Consider the following 21,981-nt stretch of genomic DNA (forward strand, 5'->3'; position numbering starts at 1 on the left):
TGAAAGAGTGGCGACAACATGTTTTTACCTTTAGTCCCCTAGTGACCACCGAAAAACGTGACCACAGACGCCACAGGCAAAAACGTGACTGACAGAGATCATTTTCAGGTGTAGGGCCATTTTACTTACTGTGAACATCAGGGGTTCTACTATTTTTTTGGCTAGTAGCTTAAATGGCTAGCCTGTGAATCCCCCGAGAAGGCGAAATAGGCGTCTAACACTTTAATAGACGAAAATTCTCTCACAAAATCATTTTGAATAAAAACTCCCTCGTTAAATGTCATAGGCCGGGTATAAAGAATTGACGGAACTCCGTGAAATTTGGCCCGAACGTTTACCGAATAATAAGGAACAATTGCGTCGTCCTGTTTTAAGCCGAAACGTTCCCTCCTCCCGGAATGCAAAACGTTTGCAATGAGGAAACAAGGAAGTGCTCGAACATTGATGAAAAATGTGCAGTTACTTTTCATTAGAAATCACATTTGATACCAGACCATTCGGCGAAATGGCGTTAGTAACCGAAATAGCCTATGATGTTTCGAATTCCGCATTTAATTAACTTTTCATCTAGATATAGATGGTGGTGGTTTCTTGAAAAACAGTGTGCGTACGAATTTTTTGCTAAGGAGACACACGAGACTTTTGGGACCAAGCTTTGGGGAGAGAGAATTTACGGAATAGGTAATGACTTTTTGAACGATTTCGTGACCGAATGTTCTTGAGATCACGTGCGGTCGGCAGAATCATGTGATAACCGATTTATTTACCCCTCCCCCGACCTATATTTACCTTGTGACTCAATAATATCCTAAAAAAGGATAAATATTGACATTTTGACCTTAATTGTGCAAGACGTGGCGTTTTTCGTTCCATATTAAGCCGTCAGCATTCAAGTAGAGACTATGAACTGCAACGCAGTTAATTTTCGTTTCGCTTCGAACTTCCTATGGAAAGACGTTTACTGTTGTTAGATTTTCCTGGAGTTCCGCCAAGAATCAAATAGAAAAATAGCACGTAAACAAGGATCTCGCAAAATAATATTTAAATTTCTGAAAAATCTTTGGCCGGGCGTACATATCGGAGTGGACTTGAAGCTGAATGTTAGATGCCTTTCTGAGGTAAGCAAAATCAGGAAAATTATATTTAGAAGTGTTAGAAAACCTTAAGCCACGTTAGAAATAAGTAGCAATTTGTAGAGATGAACACAAGTCGCGTCTTGCCAGAGAATTTGTTAGCACAAGAAACAGAATCACTGACAGCTTTCTAAGGTAAATAAAACGCAAATATGAACTCTCTGTTCCTGAGAGGTGTATACATCGGCGGAAAGAAAGGAGGGAACAGGCTAGAGTTTTTTTTTCTCTTTCCAATCGCTGCTAATCAATTTAACCTGATCCTCCTATTGAGAGCTGTTGGATGGGAAGGGTATTCACCGCGATGTCATGATATCCAAAGCGAAACTAACTTTCAATTTCTCATAAGTAACAAGCCTGACTGACAACAAATTTCTCTGTAAAAAGTCACCCCGGGTTAGCTATAGCGAAAGATTTGCTTTAGCAATTTGACAAAGTAAGCCCTCGACTTTTATCCTCTCATCTTAGCCATATGGACTTTATCACACTGAAAAAGGCCCTGGATTTGGGGGTCAACATTTACAAGGTGACGTCATACGAAACCATTACTAATGATCACGTCACGCAGTATTGTGGATCTCTTTTAAGGCCTATTTACACGGTACGACTTTGTCGCATGCGACAAGCTTACGACAGGCCTACGACATGACTTAGGACAATTTACACGCGCACGACATTTTCACCTACGACATGCCAAAATCGCGTGCAATTCCACTCGTTTCGGCCGCGGTCATTGTTTCAATAATTTGCAAGAGAAGGAAAAGAACCTCTTCCTCGCTCCACAGTGATATCATATTCTCTGTTTCCTCATCTGAGAATGTATTTTTCACTTTGGAAGCAGTCTTCGACTTTCCGGAGGCGACTTCCTCCGCCATTTTGTTGCAAGAAAATTTCACCTTCCTCCCCTACTCAGTAGAAATTTGTCACAAAATGCGTTATTTTCTATCAATTTCGGCTACGATTGTCGCAGCGTTTAAAAACATGTTTTAAAATCCTACGACATTTTTCGTGACGTGCACGACAGTCGTAAGCGAGTGGTAGGTTTGATTTACACGATACAATTCGTGTCGTAGGCCTGTCGTAAGCTTGTCGCATGCGACAAAGTCGTACCGTGTAAATAGGCCTTTAATGATCTGTGTCTCAGTTTAATTTGTCGAATGCAAAGTCTTCAGCCTTCAAGGTATCAAGGAGCATTTCTTTTGCTATCGAACGGGTGGTACATAAAGGGAACCCCACAAAACTGTTCGCTGAAAAACTAAGAGTTACTTCTATCATTTCAGACAACATGTTGAAAAGCGACAGCAAGAGTCTTTTCTCAGGAACACCCATCCTCTACGCTGAGGGCCAGTTCGTGGCGTGTCATTTCAGCCCCTCTAACTATATGCCTTTCAGAAAGATTGGAAAGAAGCACCTTGAAGAAGAACTTCGAGGAGCGATGTGTACAGAAGACCGTCGGACAGGCGCCCTCTTTAAGGTAGGAAAGAATAGTCCAATAAAGATGAAAAAAAAAAAAACAGAGAAGAAACTTGATCAATATCAGAAATTATTTATACCAGTATTTAACACTTTTTGACGTCATCTGTGATCTATTACTGAACAGACGCACGGCAACTTGGAATCTATTTGTTTTATATAATAAAGAATTTTAAAAAGTTTTAATGATGACGTCATCTATACGTCTGTCCTCCAATAGATCATAAGTGAGAACCAATCAGAATGCGTGCATAACTGAGCTTGTTATATAAAAAAATTTGTTCCCTTTGTTTAATTATCTGACAAAGTATTGCAAAGTATCGCATGTCGTCTTTGCCGAAGAAATTTTGGGAAAATACATTAATTTGCATTTATTTGAGTGTAGATAAATCTTCTGAACTTTGTTTTGCAAACTCAATTTTTTTTCTACGCTCATAACCCATATGGCTAAGCCAATGAAAACTCGTGAGTTGCATTATCTATTGATCTTGTTTTTAAAAATAATTTTGATTCCAGTGGCTGTGCATTTGCTGTTAGTTTTGTTCTCTTTATTATCAATAAGTGATTTTGGGGTTATGTTTTCCTTAAACAATGCACTGAGGTTGCTTGACCGTTGTTAAGCTTGTGTCGGGGCCTGGGACTTAGACCAACCCTTCCCCCACTAGACAGGTTTTTTTTTTTGTCATGTAAAAGTACTTCAGTAGAGCGCGAAGCTCGTGGAGAAAGTGACCAACGTTTTGTTATTAAAAGAAAAAACGAGAGCAAATATAGCCTGGAAACAGCAGTGGCGGATCCAAACCTTGAGCTAAGGGGGAGGGGGGGGGGCGGTTTTTTGTCGCTTGCCCTGCAGGCTTTTCTTCCTCCTGCGATCCCTTTTTTTTTTACCCGAAAAAAGGGGGGCCCCCCCTAGATCCTCCTCTGAACAGTGTGTTTATTAAACCGAGCTAACACTTGCAGTTATGTCAACGCCATCCTGATATAATTTTGACTTTGCCTAATTGATTTCTTTTTTCTTTATTAATTTTAGAACAGCAAAAGGGAAGAGGGGGCCTGGAAAGATAATTATGAAATGATTTATCTAAAAGATAGCTGTACAGCGGAAGATTCGTCCAAGGAAATCATCCTTAACCAAAAAGATCCAAAACAACAGAAGCAGCTTCAGCAGGGACTAACGCACTTCATGGAATTACTTAAATGGATTTCGCAGGAGGGCGACGAATTTGTCTATATCGAATCACTTAGAGACTCAAACGACGTTTTCATTTTACTGGAAGCCATAGGAAGATGTCGGAATCCAGTTTTGATTAACATACTGATTTGTGACAACGAACCGAACAAGATCACTGTGTCTCTATCAAATGTGACTGTAAGTCTACAGAGTTTACTCTTCTGTATGTTTCCAACCTAGTTCAGGAAATTCAAGATCAGGTTTGACGCGATACTATTCCTGATGTAGCTGGATCAGACACAGTTGGCGTTTGACACGTTCAGTTAAATTTTTGTAACGCCTAGGATAAAGCCTTCGCTGTGGCTTCTCAAAAGAACTTGCGAATAGGCCCTAATCACTAGTGCTGCAGGACGCGCGTCTCTCCGCCCGCGGGAAGATTTAAGACAAGTTGGGAAGAGGATTGCTTAGGGTCTGGCACTGATAACTATCATCGTCAAGGCCTCATACTTTCTCGTGTTGAAGAAAAACTCGTGCGGGAACGTTCCTGCTAGGAGATTAACAGCAAGCATATATGTGAACTTGGATTATTTCGAACCAGTGAAATTTAGAGCGTGGACAAATAAGCAATCACATCTCTCACAAGTCCCAAGTTGCATGTCTAAATATTCTTAAGGGTATAGATTCCTCCCTTAAGGCTTAACTCCAAAGCATGTATTTCTTAAATGGCTACGTAGGACAATGTCTTGACATGGTTGTTTTGGAAAACTACTTTATAAATCTTTTGCTTGTTTATTTTGAAAGGATGTGAAGGAGAAACACTAATACACTTGTAGCCTGTCCTGTGTGCTCAGGTGGTAAAACGGGGCCCAAATAAACGAATTGCGTGATATAAAACCCCCTTATTTTTTCGTTCAGCCGCTACTATAGTGGTATGTTTTGCAAACTAAACGTATGGATATATAAACTTGAAGTCAGGTTAATGTTTCAAGTCTCAAACAATTTAAACTTTTCTCTTGATCTGTAGTTTATTCACCATTAAACTTTTTAGGAAATTTAAAGACGAAACTCACAGCAGGAAAAATTCCCTCATTTAACACTTGTTCTTGTTTACATATTTCTAGTCAGAGCCTTTAAACCTGCAAATGTTTCCTGCCCCACGGGGATAATCTTATCCGGGGGAAGTATAAATCCCCCTTGACCGTAAGTTTTTGGGCGAAGTTCTACACAATAGGAATGTACCACTCCTAAGACACCGAATGTCCAGTCAGTTGTGTCACCAGTGGTGGGATCTGGGAACGAAATAAAACCAGTGAGCAATTTTTCAACTGAGTATCGAAAATAATCCGCACAAAATATGCTCAACTTTGCTCTGTGATTGGTCAAGGAGACTCGCGCGGTCTCCTAATGCAACCAATTGGATGCAAAACTAAAAAGCATCGCGCCTCGGTCATTCACATTTTCCTGAGCTTCAAACAAGTTGCCTGCTTTTACTTTGAGTCTTATTGGAGACTGACGATGTTAAGGTTTTTTTTCTGATTATCAGTTATGATAACTTCGGTTTTGGTTTTCACTCACTCATTTGAAAACATCACTTATGACGATACCCTCTTAATTGAGCTCTTTTTAATTGAGTTTCGTGACATCAAAGCCGAAGCAGTCAAATCGGTCGGTCAGAACTATGGAAAATATAAATAAAAACAGATTCAAAAACATGTAAACTTCCCGAGGCAACAGTCAGGGCGAATGACCAAGTTTTGATCGGTGTTAGATTTAGTTCGCATCTGATTAGTTAAGAGAGTGGCACGAGTTTTCCAGACCATTCGCGGTACGTAGAAGAGCGAAACCATTATAATCTCGGGTTTGTTCACACGCTCAATGAAACGTTGTTCTGTATCTGTGGCTTGGGTTCCTCAAGGATAAAAAAGCGTTTCATTTGATTGAGTCTCTGAATACTTCTTATAACTTCTTACGAACCAAGTGTGAGAACCGCACTGGGAAACATTGGCTCAAGGCCGCACAAAAACGAAAAAGGGCCAATACTTTTCAGTACGGATCGAGCAAACGAGGTTGGCAAGAAGTTTATTATATGGCGCTCCGACTAAACTTGTTTATCTTGAATTTTCCGGCTTTAGCGAACTAAAAGACACAGCTCATGACCGTTTCCATGGAAACGGTCCAGATGGGCAAATACCGACTAAGAAGGAACCAATCAGAACGCTCGGATTTACCTCGAGGTTACCGCGCCATATAATAAATACTTCATACTTACAAATGGTTATGGCAGCCGGTCCATATTTGTAGCTGGTTCCATGCACATTTGTGAGTGCCTTGACAGCAGCTTGCATGGCTTTTTTCTTTACAAAATAAGACAAAATGGCACAGCATCAGTGGTAAATCATCTTGGATAGTCAAACACAACCCTACAGTAACTCTATCTTGTATAGATAATGTAAAACGCGGAAGGAACTTTTAATTTTATTGGGCGTAGGCTTTTGTAAATATACGATGAGGCAACTAGTGCAACGTAGAGACTTCCGTCTCTGGTGAGACTGCTAATTACAGTAAATCATTTTGAGCATAGGCTAGATCTCTCATAATTTCCCAATTACAACAAGCCTGCTCTCTAATAAACATTACTCTTCATCTGAATTTTAAAACAAACTGTTTTATTTGATAAGCGCCCTCGGTGCTTGTTAAATTTTTTGACCTTTCGAGTGGGCACGTATTTGAGGTAAGCAGTCACTCGAGGTCGGCGCTTGTTCGAGGCTGGGGGCTTATTCAATTTTTACCATGTTCAACAAGGAGTAAATTCATTTTGGAACATTATAATGAATAATAACAAAATGTGAAGATAGGCCATAACAGTGAATTTAGAGATTATAAGACAGAAAATAAATAACGATTAATACTCCGCTTGTGCACTTTGGTTACCCTTTTTTGTGGGGGAGGGGGAAGTGGGGAATGGCGGGGATTGGTGCTTATTTACTCTCCCTATCTACAGGATAGGCGTTTAATCTAATAAATACAGTAAACCGGAGCAGCCTTGAAAGAGATGCTAGGTGCCATTATTTTGATCATTTGCATACCATCCTAGCGTACTCTGGGGGGTACGCTTTGGTGTATCCCCACGGACTCATCCACAATTGACTGTATGCATGAAAATCAATGTATCCCTTCAGCTCGTATCTACGCTCATATAGATATTTCCCAACATTGTAGGTCACTGTCTCGGAAAATGGTCGCTCTCCAGTATATATGTCACTGTTTGGTCTTTGTGAAGTTCCAACTCCTGAATAATTCATAATATCGGAAGGTTAGTAAGAACACAATAATTACCTCTTTGTCCCACGCACTAGATATGATATCTATCATCGTAAAATATAAATAAATGTTTTAACAGGGAGCTGCTTGTAAACCTTTCTCTCTTCGCTGCAACAAATATTTGAAGGAGTTCCTGGGAAGAGTCTTCATCAGTATTCTCCGCACTCATAAGTTCAGTGCGGCAACTCTCCAGTGTTTGTTCACATGGGGCGTCTTGGCCAGCAGCTGAAGCCCACGAAAATGACAGCGGTTGCTACTCACGCTTTTTTATATGCGGGCTAAAAGAGTTGATCGTGAAAATTAACCTAAACAGTTGTTCTATAATGAAAACGGAAAAAACCAGGCCAATCTTAATTAGCTTAAACGCTTGATCCGAAAAAGACCCAGACTTTGGCAGACAACTGTCAAAAAAAAGTTATCATTCGGGTGCTGGTAGTTGAGGATTTTAAAGAGTTTTGACTTTGTATTATTATCTTTGAGAGGTTTGAGAGTCTATTTATGTTTCACTGAGACATCACCAAAAGTTAAATTGTCCTACCTGCGAAATGATAATTGAAATTTCTGTTTGGATCAGCTCCGTAACTCCCATCCTTATTTGGGCGTCTCGTTTTTCTCCACATGCGATTCTGATAGAGTAGATTCAAAACTAATGTCTACTTTACACATGCTCTGGGCAAGGACAGTTACAAAAAATCTTTAGGAGTACTCGTTTCAAGCCTTTACACGCTGATATCAACATGTATATTTCCCTCACTGTGTTCTGTAGACTCCCTATGTGACAGACGTGAAGAATCATATCAACAATCAAGACCTCCGATGATCGTTTTCTTTATTCTCGCGACCCTGATGTTTGATTCAATAGTGATACCGGGAGGAAAAATTACGGGTTAAAAGGTTAAGGCATGAGCAGGAAGTGTCACGGAGGGGTTTTCAATAAGTGTTTAATTACAGATCCTTTTGATTCTCTTTAACCCCTATGGGTGCCTCTCTCGAATTTATTCTTCCACCTCTACCCTTGAATGAAACGTTGAGGCCATGAAAACAAAGGAAATGATCACTAGTTTAAAAGGCGCTTTATTATCAAACGATTGGGATATTTTAAAAAGTGTTCTTTTTCGCATTATTGCAACATAAAGCGACTGAGAATAGGCTTTTCTTGCTATGCAAAAAAATAACCTTTTGAGTCAAAATTAGCCAGGTCTTGAAGCTTAGGGCCGAAAATATTTGCATAATATGTGTTGCTCGTCCCTCATGGCTACAAACGAAGTCATTGATATGTCCCTCACAACCAATTATGTAAAGCACTCACATCATTACATTAGTGTCACTCCCGGCTGCGCCTCGTACTTCCCACAATCTGATCTATCACTAACAATCTAATTGTTGAAAGGAAATAGTTTGCTTGCGGAGAAGAAAAATTATATGGCGTCGGGAGCATACTTTTCCTTAAACTTTGGTAGGAATAGTATATTGGGCTCATATGGTTCACAACCAATCAAAGAAGAGTATTTAGTACCACGTGGCACAATCAACCAACCATATGGGTGGTTTTGCATCCAAGATGGCGATTTGATTTTTCTTTCATCATTTTTTTAAGTGATTGGTTGATTTGTATCACGTGGTAGAAAATACTTTTCCTGATTGGTTGTGTGTCATTATTATGTTTACATACCCCAGTGTGTGTATACTCATATCCATCTACATTCAGTACTGGCAGAATTACCCACTCGTAATTGTCGAGCATAAACCGAACATCAGCATTGGAGTTTCGAGTTTCCAACATCTGGGAAACGGATGACATATAATTCCAATCATAAATGTTAAAGGTTAAGGTAAAGTTTGTATACGAGACTGCCTCGCCTAGCTGAGTAAGTTTCTCCTGGGCCCACTTGCCCAAAGGGTGCATAACGCTATCCAACGGATGGATTTATATCTTGTGGATAGGCGTTAACGAGACATTCTGCGCTATCCATCGGATAGAGATATATCCGGTGCAAAGCGAAATTAAACATGATTTACAAGAGATTTGTATATGCTGAGACAATAGTAACACCAAGTTATTACAACAGATATTTTTAAAATCGGCATATATGTAAAAGAAATTGTCCTAACACGTAGAGTTAAGGGAAGCGTGAGCCCGGCTTCGGTGGTAATTTAGAGCACATGCAAAACATTAAAAACTCATCAAATAATGTTCACCTGTCGTATCATGTACATGCAAGTAGCTGGACTTATCCATTCCCTTGCGTGAATTCCACAGTTGAAGAAGAACAGACCTTTTTTGCTAGCCGCAGAGCCTTTTAGAATCTAGAAATGGAAATGGAATTGGTATTGAAAACAAGCCGAAAATCGGACAAAAATATGGTCAAGAATGAAGCTTTCACCGATGAAACAATTTTGACAAAAACAGACAAACCAACAAAACCCTATATTTCAAGGGTGATTTCTGGAAATTTTACAGTTTTTTTTGGAAACTATTACTATTACTATAAAAATAACCGTGAGAAACGTTATTATAAATTACAAGATTTTTCAGGTGTTTACTGTGCTTTCTAGGGATAGTTCAAGCACTGTGACTGAGGAGGTAAGTCGATAAAATTTGTTAAATAAGCCTAGTTTGACAAGCGTTTTGCCTCCAATCAAAAACAGACTACCAATTCATAAAGCTTCTTTGAGCACCGATACCAAAGACCTGTGCAAGTTTCTTATCTCGTTGCCATACCTTGATAGCAAGTTGCTCTCTGCCCTCATAGGAATTTCCCAAGCTAAAAGTTCCTGCCACATCAGAATGTCTCGAGGCCAGTGCTCGTATCTCAGAGTGAATCTGTAAAGTAAGTTTATGCAAAAATACTAACGCTCTTTAATTTAATTGCTTATTTGCTCGGCCAAATGCTTACCGAAAGGAAAGAAAAAATAATGGGTATAGCATGAAATAGTGCAAATGGTTTAATTAATACGCAATATGACGGTAACTACATGAAATGAAAAAGTACATTATCGAGTAAAAGACATAGGTACGCAAGGCATGCAAAGTCGAAGAAGCGGTTGGAAAACATAAAAAAAATTAAACCACAGTACAAGCTGAGCAGCTTTGTCACGGGAAAAGAAAATTTGTCATTCAACGGAATAGTTTCGCTTGGGTAAGATTTAACCTTACCTTTCCTTTATGCTATTTTTTTCCGCGTGATATGGTGGTCCACAGTGCAGACGCGCTGATTTTGGGCTAAAATAATTGGATACCTACTTTGAATTTTAAAGCAGAGGAAGATTAAAGAGCGAGAGAAATTTCTTCCGAAAGGATGGACGACAGGCGATATGTAGGGGATTGTAGGTCGATATCTTCGGACCACAAGCGGTTCGAACAATTAATTCTTCAGATACGAGTTACCCCGCAAATTTGACGGGGATTTAGCACCTACTCCCACCCCTCTGGGTGTACTTTGTACCTCTCTCAGCTTGTGATATTTGCTGTCAAATCCTGAAGCCCTTGAGGTTGCCTGTTCTTTTTTTATGGCATGTTGCACATCCTCTTGTGAAACTTGGAAGGAAATACCAGCACCATTTAAAAGGCCTTCAAGTTTTTGGGTTGCAATAGGCTCGACGTGAATTTCAACAGGGTCCAGAGAATCAGTAGGATATGTCCAAAAATCAATCTGAAATTGAGAATTAGTTTCATCTAAACTGTTTTTATTTTTTAACAGGGATTGAAAGTTTCATAACTGCTATTATTGCCAAAGTATTAAATTCTTTAGAAAGAGGATTGAGGAGAGACAATTTTATTGTCAAGTTTGGCTTAATCCTTAAGAAATGATCCTTGAAAAATTTTGTTCAATCACATCTAATCCTTTCACAGACTTCCGGAGGATTGCAGGATTTTGTTTTCGTTAAGAGTTTCAAAGCTGATGTTTCGAGCGTTAGCCCTTCGTCTTTCACTCTGACGAAGGGCTAACACTCGAAACGTCAGCTCTGGAACTCTTTATGTTGACCAATTTATGTTATCAACTCAGTTGATAATAATAATTAACTTGTTATACTCTCCCACCGACGCAGCACCACAGTTTCTTTAGAAACCTACACCTTTATACATAAATCACTCGTAATTTGGTATCACACCTTCCTTTGCACTTCAGGCGAATCATCTGACGCTCGTTTAGCAAGAGAGTAAATCCTCATTATTAGCGCTGCACGCAAGGATTAAGGATACGCACACCCTTAGGTTTTGTGGCTTATTACTTACGCCATCCTCTCCTGATTTGAGAAGGTTATCCAAGAACTTTACGTCATCTTTATTCTTGGGAAAAGTGCGGTACAGCTTATGTCTGTTAAACGAATAACGGTGTTTCAGCATTCACAACTGTTGTTGTCTTAAAGTGATTCCTACAGAATTACAATGTCTAAACACCTTTCCAGCACTCAATAATCAATTTCCTGACTCTAATCACCATTTGGCAAAAATTCAATAAAATACTCGCTCAATACAGTTATGTGCACTTTGTTTAATTCAATAAACAAGATTCCTAAAGGTGATTCCGTTGGATGCTTTGGCCACTGAGCGTAAAATTGGAATGAATTGTGCAGTTACAGTAAACTACCATGATTTGTCAGTTAGATCATCCGAAGAAATCGCTGCAGCAAATTTTATTGTTGAGAAAACGGTGACTATTTATGTAGTTGAAAATAGTGAAGAGCCGCAGCTCAAAAACCTTTCGATTTTTCTGGAATTTAAACTATTGATCTCTCGTATTCCTCGTCGGTAAAAGGTCTGTAAAAATAAGTTCCATTTCCACTGACATATATTTTGAGGACGTATTTTTTGGTTATCCAAAACGTAAACAAGTAGAAAAACGAGCCGTACACACTTAAAATACAACTTACTAACAGTACTGAGTTATTTCCCGGCGATTTGTAGTTAATTTTGTGATATTTCCAGACCATTGCGCGATGTCAATTTCACAATAAACCTTACTTAAGGTGAAAGGTCAATCGGCAGATTTTATCACATATTTCATGGTTAATCATACAAAAACGTACGCTTCCCTCGTATCAACACTACCTAAAACCATTTCTATAAAATGGCGGCGAAAAGGCGGTGATCTCTCACCAAAATCGTGCTGTTTTCAGTCAAAACAACCGTGCGCAAACACAAGGATCCGATTTACTAGCAACTCATTCATTGCTAGGGGATACGGAAAATGTCAAACATTTCCAGCATTTCAAGAACTTGTCGATTTTCGTCGACGATGAAAAGGCAACGCATGGCAAAACCGTCGTCTCCCCCCAACAATCCGTGTTTATAAGCCTCGATAGTTGGACACTTTTACCAAATTCCGGAAGGAAATGTTTAGTTAAATCAGACCTTTTTTTTACCTTCCTATGACTATTTCCAAGTTCTTTAAAAATTGTGCAAAAAAAAAAAACATCCAAAGAGAATCAAAATCTTAAGCATTGAAAGTTTTGCAAGAATTTCAAAAGAAAAAGAAAATGGAGATTTTTAAATGTACTGTCGTCTTTGGGGGATATTTCGCACTGTTTATTGACTTAGCTTTCAGATGGTTGCAGCAAAAGATCCCTTAAAATTCAAAAAAGGACGAGCACTGTAATCTAATTCAGGCCTTTAGTTCATGAAGAAAAGAAAACAACAAAAAGTTCATTACCGTAGTGTTAAATTGTTTTAGGATATTTTTCCCAATCTTTCCAAGAAAGGTTAAGGAGGGTTTTGCGGAGTCTGATATAACTCTATTTCAATTCAATCTTTTTAATTTCCAGTTGATATGTGTAGTCGCTGCAATGGGACTTTGGCCTCCAGGCAAATTTCTTTATTTGCCTTATGTTTATTGCAATAAATTGAGACTTTTGTTATTGTAATAAATCAGTTCGTAACAGACAGACAAACTCTTTGTCCAACGAGTATTGACGCAAAGGACATCTTGACGCAAATTTCAATTTCAATTTTCAACCGAAGAGGACGTTATTCGACAGTTATTATACAGTGGGCAGTGTCACTACGAAAAAGAAAGTTTCGATTGAAAACACATCTAAAGGCAAAAGGAAATATCGCGAGATTAGAAGTGTTAAAAAGTACAACGAACGGTAACTATTGTAACTTATTTACCGGCTGCGATTCGTTAAGGGAGGGTGGCTCTATGACGCGCAGCGAAACTGTGTTCGATACGAGAACTATAAATTTAAATAGTCAACACCGATTTGATCTAGAAGTTTAAAACATTCCTAGTTGAAAATCAAGATGAGTATAAAGTTTGTTGTAGAAAAATATCTCTGAGATTACTTACCCTTCAAATGAATCAGGCTCGCTGAAAACAAAAGCGAATAGGAGAACGAGAGCGAATTCTCGGGCACCTCGCATGTTGACCTGGAAATATCTGTAATAACTTCTCAGAGTGTTAAGTGCTCTCAAAGTCACCATGCACCCCGCGCTTAAAACAAACACGTAAACAGACTATATACCATTATTCTCACGGCCAAACAATCGAGGGGTGGGTAGGGAGGTAGTTTTGCTGTGCTTATCAACTTCATAACAACAAAACGAAAAAGAATGATCCTGTAGAGTACGGGTAAAAATTTTAACAAAGGGAAGATTTTTTTAAATTTTATTTATTAAATATCTATGCACATGTACTATTCCCTTCAAGATCTTACAGGAGAATCGCAATTTAGTAATTACGACTCCAAACACTATTGAGACAGCTTTGTAGCCTCAGTTGAGTTACCAATCAACTGAATAAGCGAAAGCAATGGATTGTGTTTTTTTTGTTAAGTACTGTTTAAATGCAAAATCCAACAAATAGCCCGACAAACCCATTAGAAAAAAGCTTTCTCCACGACTGATTACACATACGTAGAAATTTGCGTGAAACAGTTTGTCGCAAATGGTTTACAAGAAATAAAAAGCGTTTTAAAAATATGACAGTTTAGGATTGGCCGCAAACATTTCACGAAGAACAATCAATGTTGGAAGGACTTTGAACAGATGAACAACGAAAAACCCCGTTTTTCTGTACGACAATTATTCACTCCTCATTTGAACAGAATAGGTGCACTTGGGAACTTTTTCTTTAATTTCCTTTTTTGATGAGAAAATACAGAATGATGATAAGGAATGTTTAAAACAGGCTTCTCGGCTTTACATACTCAGCAATGTCTTTATATGTTAATTCTTTGTTTGCGCTGAAATAGACTCCTCTTTAAGTCAGCGGCAGTAAATTAAAACCAAAGTATTTTTGTTGCACTGGCGATCTACATCAGCCCTAAGCTAGGGAAATTTTTATGGTAATATCTGTCGGCCATTTACTGTTTCGCGACGAAAATGCAACTAGGTGATTCAAAATTATGTCTTTATTTCGAAAAATCAAATTTTTTGTCGATCAAGACGACCACACTTTTACGAGTGCTGCCTAAAAATAGTATGGGAAAAAATTTCCAGATATATCTCCGCGCGTTGTAAATAATTTTCTGAAGCCTTATACGCAACTTGAAGTTAGCAACCCAAAAATTATTTCGCTATAGCATGAGTTTTACCTGTCTTCGCTTCACGATTGGTTCAGGAAACTCGTGCCTGCTTTTCACTGACCAATCAGACGCAAAACTTTAACTGACCAATCGAAACTAGGCTACAACTTGACGCGTTCTACCGTGTTTCATTGTGTTTTACCGCGATTTATCGCGTTTTACGGCGTTCCACCGATTGCACAGCGTTTTACGGTACTTGACGGGAGAAATAGTTTATTATTTTGAGTTCCCATCAAATCCTTGCGATTTCACTATAAGAAGTTACGATGTTTTTGGGTTTGTTTTTGGGACTGAAATCACGATCTTGTAGAGTTTAGCAAAAGAGATGAATTTGCAACACTGTCCAACCGGGAAAAACGCTCCCTCACACAAAAACAAAGACTAAAATGTTGATAATAGTTGTAGCGTTATTTTCCATAATTAATAAATTTTTACCAATATAGCTTTCCTTGTTATTTATACTCCCAGAATATGAATAGTATTTTTTAGAATAGTTATTGGTCTCTTCGCCATGTTTTCTATCTTACAAGGGAAGCCAAGGTCTTCATTCCAGCGAGCACCTCCTTCCCAACAGGTTCAATGTATGAAGGGGGAAGAACGAATCCATTCTGAGAAAAGATTGATGGTTGCAACTCAACTCCGTAGGAATGCGTGACACCCAAAACAGCGTACACCCAGTCGGTTGCATCACCTGAAGTCTTATCTGTTAATAAAAAAAAAGTATCATAACCATGTATAACTTATTTCAAAAATAAAAAATGGTAGATAAGATATCGGATAACTGCTAAAGGTGTCTACATCTACATCTAGCACGCCTGTAAAGGTACTTAACCCTTTAACCCCTAAGAGAGACTAGCATCTAATTTCTCCTTACAATATCAGCCTTAAATCAAACATTAAGGTCATGAGAATAAAGGAAATGATGATCAACCAAAGAAGCTCCTGATTATCAAACAAATTCTCTTTGTTAACACCTTGGGGAATGTGTAGTGAGTAGTATGGAGAATCTGGATACTGATGTTAGGTGGTAAAGGATACGTGAAAAATACAGTGGCTACGGTCTACGCGTAATCTTAGATATGATCGACGTAAAGTGTTATCACATGACATATTGCACTGAAAATTATTCCCGCTAAAAGTCTCCGAGTGGGCAGCATCGCAAAATCCATGACGTCAGAGGGTAAAGTTGCACTCTTACCAGGGATTGTCGATTGTTGACCGTCAATACACGCGATAAGAACGTAACTGCGGCCGGTTAGTTTTTTTTTTTTTGTGGACAAAATGAACTGTTTCTCTCGGAACCAGTCATTTCGAATCTAAGGATGAAGGATATGTGCAAATGAATACTTACAGATAACAACAGCTGCCGGTCCAAACCCATAGATTGTCCTGTTGGTCATGTATATAGCTAGTACAATGCGTATCATTGCGTTCCGCTGAATAGAAAAACGAAGACAACATATTCATGAACAAGTAGTTTGAACTTGTACAGAATTCCCAGTACTAAACTAGAATGTTTTAAAGAGGAACGAGGGGCGGGAGAGAGGGGGGTCAAAAAGAGTGTTACATCCTTCTGCATCGCCACGTGCCGTGTAGCCTCTTTAGATTCACGCCGTTTCGCCACCTGAATCATAAGGTCTGATCACATCTATTTAAATCGAGAGGATGAACTTAGTTTGAATTTATATTTGACTTGTTAGAAAGCCGTATAATCTTAATTTTTGGGTTGGGCAGGCGATAGTAGACAAGCCTTTTTATTGGGTTGGCCTTAGTATATTGTAAACTTACGTTCATGGTACGATACGTTGGAGGTAAATCCTTTTTGAAGCCCCAAGGAGACATCCACAATTGTCCATAAGAATGGAAGTCCACATAAGCTTTGATGCGGTCTCTTATGGAGTACATATACGTGGCTAAGTTGTGTGTTTCGGGTTCGGAAAATGGCCGCTCTCCGGGGTAGATGTCACTGCAAGGCTTTCCATAATCTGCTCCAACCGCTGGTGATAATATGAGCAAGAAAAAAAAATTAATTTATTAAAAATAATTAATATTCATTTATTTAAAAATTTATTACACAGTGGCACTTCTTGTGCCTCTTGTTTTTCCTCACCACATTTTTATGTCTTCTGTGATCTATTACCAAACATACACATGGCAACATGAAGCCTTTTTGTTAAATGTAATAAAAGACTTAAGGACAACTCCTTTCTGCAAGTTATGAGAAAAAGTAAAGACTGTGGCTGTCATTACCCGATACAGCGCTCATCGAAGTTGCCGCAGCTTGAAGCGAGTAGGTATGTTTTTTTTAATCATGATTTTTCTCCAGAGGAAAAAATATTGACTTTTGTGAAAGGAAAGCTGAAACACATCTACGTCACTGTGCAACCAACACCGAAGGCAAAGAGGATAATCTTCCAACCTGAATATAGCGCAGGTAAATTTCTAACTTGAGCCAAACGAAGAACATTGACCTCTATTGGACAGAACTGAAACACAAGGTCTGAAGTACTCACTAGCCCATCTAAAATTGAAATTCCTGTTTAAGTCCGTTCCAATGCATTTGGTTGAGTTACCATTTGGTCTTCTGTTCTTTCTCCACAAGCGATCCTGTAACGAAACACAGAAACCATAACTTTAAATATGTGATTTACGAGTTAAATCGCCGCACAGTCCTTTCCAGATGAATACAGTCGACTGCCGTTATTGCGGACATCCTCGGGGGGAGATTTAGCATCCCTACTAACGAGAGTTCGTCATAGCTGTATACGAGAGAAAAATATTGCTTTGTCTCTAAATATGTGTAATGATTTGTAACTACGGGTTAACCTGAGTTCATCTGTACACAGTAAACATGACTTACCTCTTTGTGAGTGTAAATATATCCATCCACATTCACAACTGGCACTATGATCCATTCTAACCTATCTACTAAGAGCCGGATTGATTCCTCTGACGAGTACTTCAAGACGAGCTGAAAACAAAGACATTTAGAGTCTCTCTCTCCTTTCTAATCCTCTCCAAATTTCACCATCTCTTTGGGTTCATTATTTTTTATGCCACGCTGTTTATTCTAAAAAAGGAAGTCGCAATCGATTTATCATCACAGGCACGTGAAGGTTAACCTGTGGTTGTGGGTTCCAGAGGGATGTGATATTACTATGGTAACTTCTTGCTTTGGAAAGAGAGCACAAATTGACGCGTGATGAATGGGATATTTTATCCCATGATATTGTATCCCAACAATTCCCTTATTAGCTGTTGCATGATGAAAACGAAAAACAGCTTCAAGAAGCATTATCGAGAAAACAATTAATTAATCATGATTATCGTGATTCATGAAACAGTGGTTTTTAAAACATAAAGAAACTTCCATGATTTGTCTCACCTCTCTGGCGACATACACGCACGATGAAACAGAAATCCATTCTCGCGCATGTATTCCACAATTTATGAAGACAACTGGTTTATTTGAGCTGGAAACGTTTGATGAAATCTACGAACCGAAGATAAAGGATGAGCCTACCGGTAATTTACAAGGAAGTATATCAATCTTCTCTTCGCCTCCTTTAAGATCTGATTAGCAATTATCCCCATTAGATTATATATATAAGTTTGCAAGATTCTTAAAGGGCTCATTTTAATTGAACGTCGAATAAGCACAACCAATGTAATCACAGTGGCCTATCAGAGTAAAGGGAAATATCACAAGGAACCAATGGGCGCTGTCTATCTTCCCCACGTTGATGTAGAGGCGGCATTCAGTTCAGAATGGAACATGAAAATTTAATTCTGGTCTCCCGTTCTTAGAATAGAAAAACATTAAGTAACCATAATTAGACACTGCTGTTTTGAAGAGCACTGTAAAACATGTGTCGAGCTATTGTTCCGCTAATGAAATATCTTTTTACGCCACGTTCCGGTTACCATTGTCGCAAAACTTCACGTAACCAGTGACATTTGCCATACAATTAATTTTGTCAGTTTTATCACTTACCTTTATCCCATACATTGTTCGGTTCTCATAGGTCTTGCCCAGACTAAATACTTTCACTAAGCTTTCATTCAAGCGTGCGAGTCGTTTCATTTCATGAACAATCTATGAAAAGAGAACAAATCGTCTGTATGTATTTACAGGGAATAACTTTCGACTCCAGATTTTCAACCCAAAAGGGGATGAATAATTTTGAATCATTGTTAAAACGTGTATACAAAGAGAATTTGTTTGCCAATAAGGAAAATTCTTAAATTGGTGATCGTTAAAATCATTTCATATCATTGACAAACTCACCTGAGCGTATGAACGAAATGCTCCATTAAATGAAACAGAACGGGGCCTCATTCCTTCCACTTTGATCTGCCTTTGCACGTTTCTGATCTTCACCGTGAAGGGGATTGATCGTTTGGCTAGAATATGTTTGAATTCCCGGAGTTTTCTGCGAGGCACATGGATGTCTACAGGGTTACTAGGCTTGCTTGGGTAGGTCCAAAAGTCTAACTGCAAAATAGAAAACAGCTTCTCTGAGATATGTACATTTTACAGTGAATTCCACTGTCATGTGACCGTACACGCGTTACATTGACGTCGTTGCATGAACTGTTTTGTTGTTGTTGTTGTTGTTGTTTTTTTAATTTGCCTTGTTCTGCTTCGTTTTGTTTTTCAAGCCATACCAATGCTATTGATGCTAATTTGGTAACTATTCATGCGGTAGTACATTTACAAACAGCATACATAAAAAAACATGAATTGCGTGGAATTTTCATTCCTCAGCTGTCCCTTCTCTTTATGAATAAACATGAATGTCCCTTCCTCTGTGACAACAGCGAAACTCTTAAAATATTGAAACGCCTTTGAGCGGAAAACTTTTATCGTACTGGACGTAAGGTTCCAAATTGGGAAATATCGATCAAGGAATACCACCTGATATTCCCTAGTCACAACTGGCAAAAGCGAAAATATTTGACGGATTGTTACTACCTTGCAGCTTCCCAGCTCAGTAGATAAATTCTATTACTGGGGTGAACATCCGTCAAACAATGAGGAAACATCTGTTGCACATGGGAATTTCAATTTCCTCAAAGAAAAAGAAGTTTCCCTTTTTAACCCGCTAGCAAGTAAAATTTTGTAAAATCACCGTGAGGTTGTTTTCGCTGTGCAGCAAACTATTCAGAAATTTTATGTCCTTTTCTGTTCTAGGAGTGACCTGCAAAACTTGGTCTCTATAAAGGAAAGAAATGCAATACAAATAAGTCTTGATAATATTCAAAAATAAGAAAGAAAAAAAAAGAAAGACAGAGATATTGACCTCGATCGAACCTCTTTTTACTCCCCAGAGGATCAGTGCAAAAAAAAAAGAAAAAAAGAAGTACATAAGTAAATCCAAGAATGAGACAAATGAATTAATGGTAAGTAAAGGAAATACTCTGTGAGCAAACTCATGAATTGACAGATGACTTACATGATTTTTTTAGATTATGTTTAATGTTATCTGGTTTAGGGAATTTTGTGGTTGATTGTCATATTTAGAGTGTGAGCAGTAGTTCAGTGTTCGCAGCAAAGAAACAAAGTAACGTTGAGATATGAAAGCATTACAATTGAAATGATCATGCTATTAAATTTGACAAGGGTGGATGATGTCATGTGATTTAAACATATATCATTTTTGTTTCTGGTTCAAAAGAAAAGTTTGGAATTAGATGTGGGTGAAAAGTAAAATTTACTGCCTATGATTGTAGATATTGGAAAATCAAGGCCATACTGTCTTAATAAAAACATTAATGATTTCCTCTTTATCAAATGAGACAAACGGGAGCGAGTTTTTAGTGATATAGCTAAGCCCAGACTGCCACCGTCATTTTGGATTTCCGCCAGGGTAGATTTTGGTCACGTGCTAGGCAACTTGTAATCAAGAACAAGATAGAATTTCCTTTCAGGCCTATTTATCAATTTTGTGGCGTATAACTTTCGCATTTTAGTACATAATATTTATTTTGAATCTTCAAACTGTCTTGAAACTTAAAAGAAAATTGTTCTTAAAAAATTCACTGAAAATCGGTCGCCAAATTATTTGTTTAGGTGTTATTTGATTTTCGTGTTAACCTGTAATTTCGTCAGTCGCCGACACCTTCTGTTGCTTCACACAGAATAAACACACCATACGAAATGTAATGATCGATTTTGTCCCCAATCTCACCCCATGACCGAAAAAACTTTTGAACACCTGTAAACTCCGACCGCATCGGAGTAAGTAATATTTTAATGAATCTTCAGATTGTTATCAAGTTTAAGGACTGTAAATTACAATTTTATGAAAAACGAAGGTTGTTCTCTTATTTCATTCTGAATCCTTGCACGCCTGCCAGTCGCTGGCGCCACTTGTTGAAACCATAATGAAAAAAATAAACTCTTTTAAGATTATCATTGGCTTCTTTTTCACCCCACCGATATTCTTAGCAACAAAGGTCGCCATTTCGTTTGTTTATTACTCGCCAAAAACTATCAAATGCTCTCAAAAGCCTAAGATCGAAAAAAAGTTCACAGGAATCGACCAATCGAGCGAGCGAGCGAGTGCCATTCTCCACATCATATCTACAACTCGCTCTTGCGCATGCGCGCAATTTACGAGTTAAAAATTTAGTATTAATTTTGATGAAAGACCACATTCTCAGAATAACATTTATAAAAAAGATAAAAAATGGTTAAAATGAATGATAGAAAACAATAGGAAAATAAATTTTGGTTTTGATAGAGAAAACGTGACTTTTCTGATATCAAGCTATGAAACAGAAACAGCTGTATAACCACAGAGATAAGACTGAAAGCCTAAACTTGACTAAAATTTATCTGGCGTTCGCCACACAGGCGGCGTGAAGACATGGCGACTCCACGCACATGTGCACACGCACAGTCTTCTCTATCTGTTTCAGTTTAGTTTAGTAGGACATGATAAGTGAGTAAACTGTAATCCTACAAAGCGTAGCAAATAATTGGTGACGAGGATTGCGTGACGATGAGTACACGCGAGGAGTACCTACGTACGGATTCACTTAACCCGACGATCCCACCCAAATTTGGCTTTTATGTAGTAAAGTGTAAGTTGTGGTGTTTAATAATACTGTAAATTTTAATTGTATTTTACTTATTTAAAATCTTGATGCTTTACGAAAAGCGTCAATCAGCATTCCCACGTTCGAAGTGAGTTCAAAGGTCGTAATGGTTTAGAATGTTAACAAAATGTACCGCATACTTTGCTACAGTCTCAAACTTGCAATAGTTATGAACACATTATCAGTGGGGGCCATAAAAAGTGAAAAGTCTGAGATTCAGATTTGAAGAAAGTAGCTCTTCTGCTCGATGACGTATTT

General features: G+C 38.4%; 3 protein-coding genes across 4 annotated transcripts in view; 1 reads left to right on the forward strand and 2 right to left on the reverse strand.

The window, feature by feature from the left end:
* The first annotated feature begins 790 nt into the window (after nt 1–790).
* LOC149044704 (uncharacterized) lies at nt 791–4,665 on the forward strand. Its single transcript, XM_089207269.1, has 3 exons — nt 791–1,118; nt 2,411–2,604; nt 3,631–4,665. Exons 2-3 carry the CDS (start codon nt 2,416–2,418, stop codon nt 4,009–4,011), a joined length of 570 nt encoding a protein of 189 aa, XP_089063395.1. The 5' UTR covers nt 791–1,118; nt 2,411–2,415; the 3' UTR covers nt 4,012–4,665.
* Nucleotides 4,666–4,777: 112 nt separating this feature from the next.
* LOC113686628 (carboxypeptidase B) lies at nt 4,778–13,709 on the reverse strand. 2 transcript variants are annotated; one of them, XM_027204277.2, is made up of 10 exons: nt 13,383–13,709; nt 11,330–11,411; nt 10,539–10,745; nt 9,815–9,916; nt 9,292–9,399; nt 8,765–8,875; nt 7,631–7,718; nt 6,858–7,060; nt 6,041–6,125; nt 4,778–5,060 (listed from the first exon to the last, which is right to left on the reverse strand). In XM_027204277.2, the coding sequence occupies exons 1-10, from the start codon at nt 13,514–13,516 to the stop codon at nt 4,879–4,881; spliced, it is 1,302 nt and encodes a 433-aa protein (XP_027060078.2). In that variant the 5' UTR covers nt 13,517–13,709; the 3' UTR covers nt 4,778–4,878. The 2 variants fall into 2 exon arrangements, with proteins under 2 accessions (XP_027060078.2, XP_089063394.1); XM_089207268.1 differs by lacking the exon at nt 8,765–8,875 and having other exon boundaries at nt 13,383–13,674.
* A 436-nt stretch (nt 13,710–14,145) lies between these two features.
* Nucleotides 14,146–21,981, reverse strand: part of LOC113686566 (carboxypeptidase B) — an 8,721-nt gene continuing 885 nt past the window's right edge. Inside the window, exons 2-10 of the mRNA XM_027204202.2 lie at nt 19,752–19,836; nt 18,908–19,114; nt 18,614–18,715; nt 18,005–18,112; nt 17,480–17,590; nt 17,133–17,226; nt 16,408–16,616; nt 15,971–16,055; nt 14,146–15,322 (exon numbers count right to left, since the gene is read on the reverse strand). Coding sequence (XP_027060003.2) covers nt 15,138–15,322; nt 15,971–16,055; nt 16,408–16,616; nt 17,133–17,226; nt 17,480–17,590; nt 18,005–18,112; nt 18,614–18,715; nt 18,908–19,114; nt 19,752–19,836 — 1,186 coding nt within the window. The 3' untranslated portion in view covers nt 14,146–15,137. The remainder of the gene's footprint in view (nt 15,323–15,970; nt 16,056–16,407; nt 16,617–17,132; nt 17,227–17,479; nt 17,591–18,004; nt 18,113–18,613; nt 18,716–18,907; nt 19,115–19,751; nt 19,837–21,981) is intronic.

The sequence above is a fragment of the Pocillopora damicornis genome, chromosome 5, assembly GCF_964200805.1.
Source record: "Pocillopora damicornis chromosome 5, jaPocDami1.2, whole genome shotgun sequence".
NCBI classification, from domain to species: domain Eukaryota; kingdom Metazoa; phylum Cnidaria; class Anthozoa; order Scleractinia; family Pocilloporidae; genus Pocillopora; species Pocillopora damicornis.

What these genes read in the sequence shown, in the direction of transcription:
- LOC149044704 (XM_089207269.1), top strand. Translation starts at nt 2,416, where the DNA reads ATGTTGAAAAGCGACAGCAAGAGTCTTTTCTCAGGAACACCCATCCTC. An exon ending in GGACAGGCGCCCTCTTTAAG is followed by an intron (nt 2,605 to 3,630) that starts GTAGGAAAGAAT and finishes TATTAATTTTAG; the next exon opens with AACAGCAAAAGGGAAGAGGG.
- LOC113686628 (XM_027204277.2), bottom strand. Translation starts at nt 13,516, where the DNA reads ATGGTGACTTTGAGAGCACTTAACACTCTGAGAAGTTATTACAGATAT. An exon ending in CCCCAGAGTACGCTAGGATG is followed by an intron (nt 6,126 to 6,857) that starts GTATGCAAATGA and finishes TATTTTGTAAAG; the next exon opens with AAAAAAGCCATGCAAGCTGC. An exon ending in ACCGGCTGCCATAACCATTT is followed by an intron (nt 5,061 to 6,040) that starts GTAAGTATGAAG and finishes TTTCGTTCCCAG; the next exon opens with ATCCCACCACTGGTGACACA.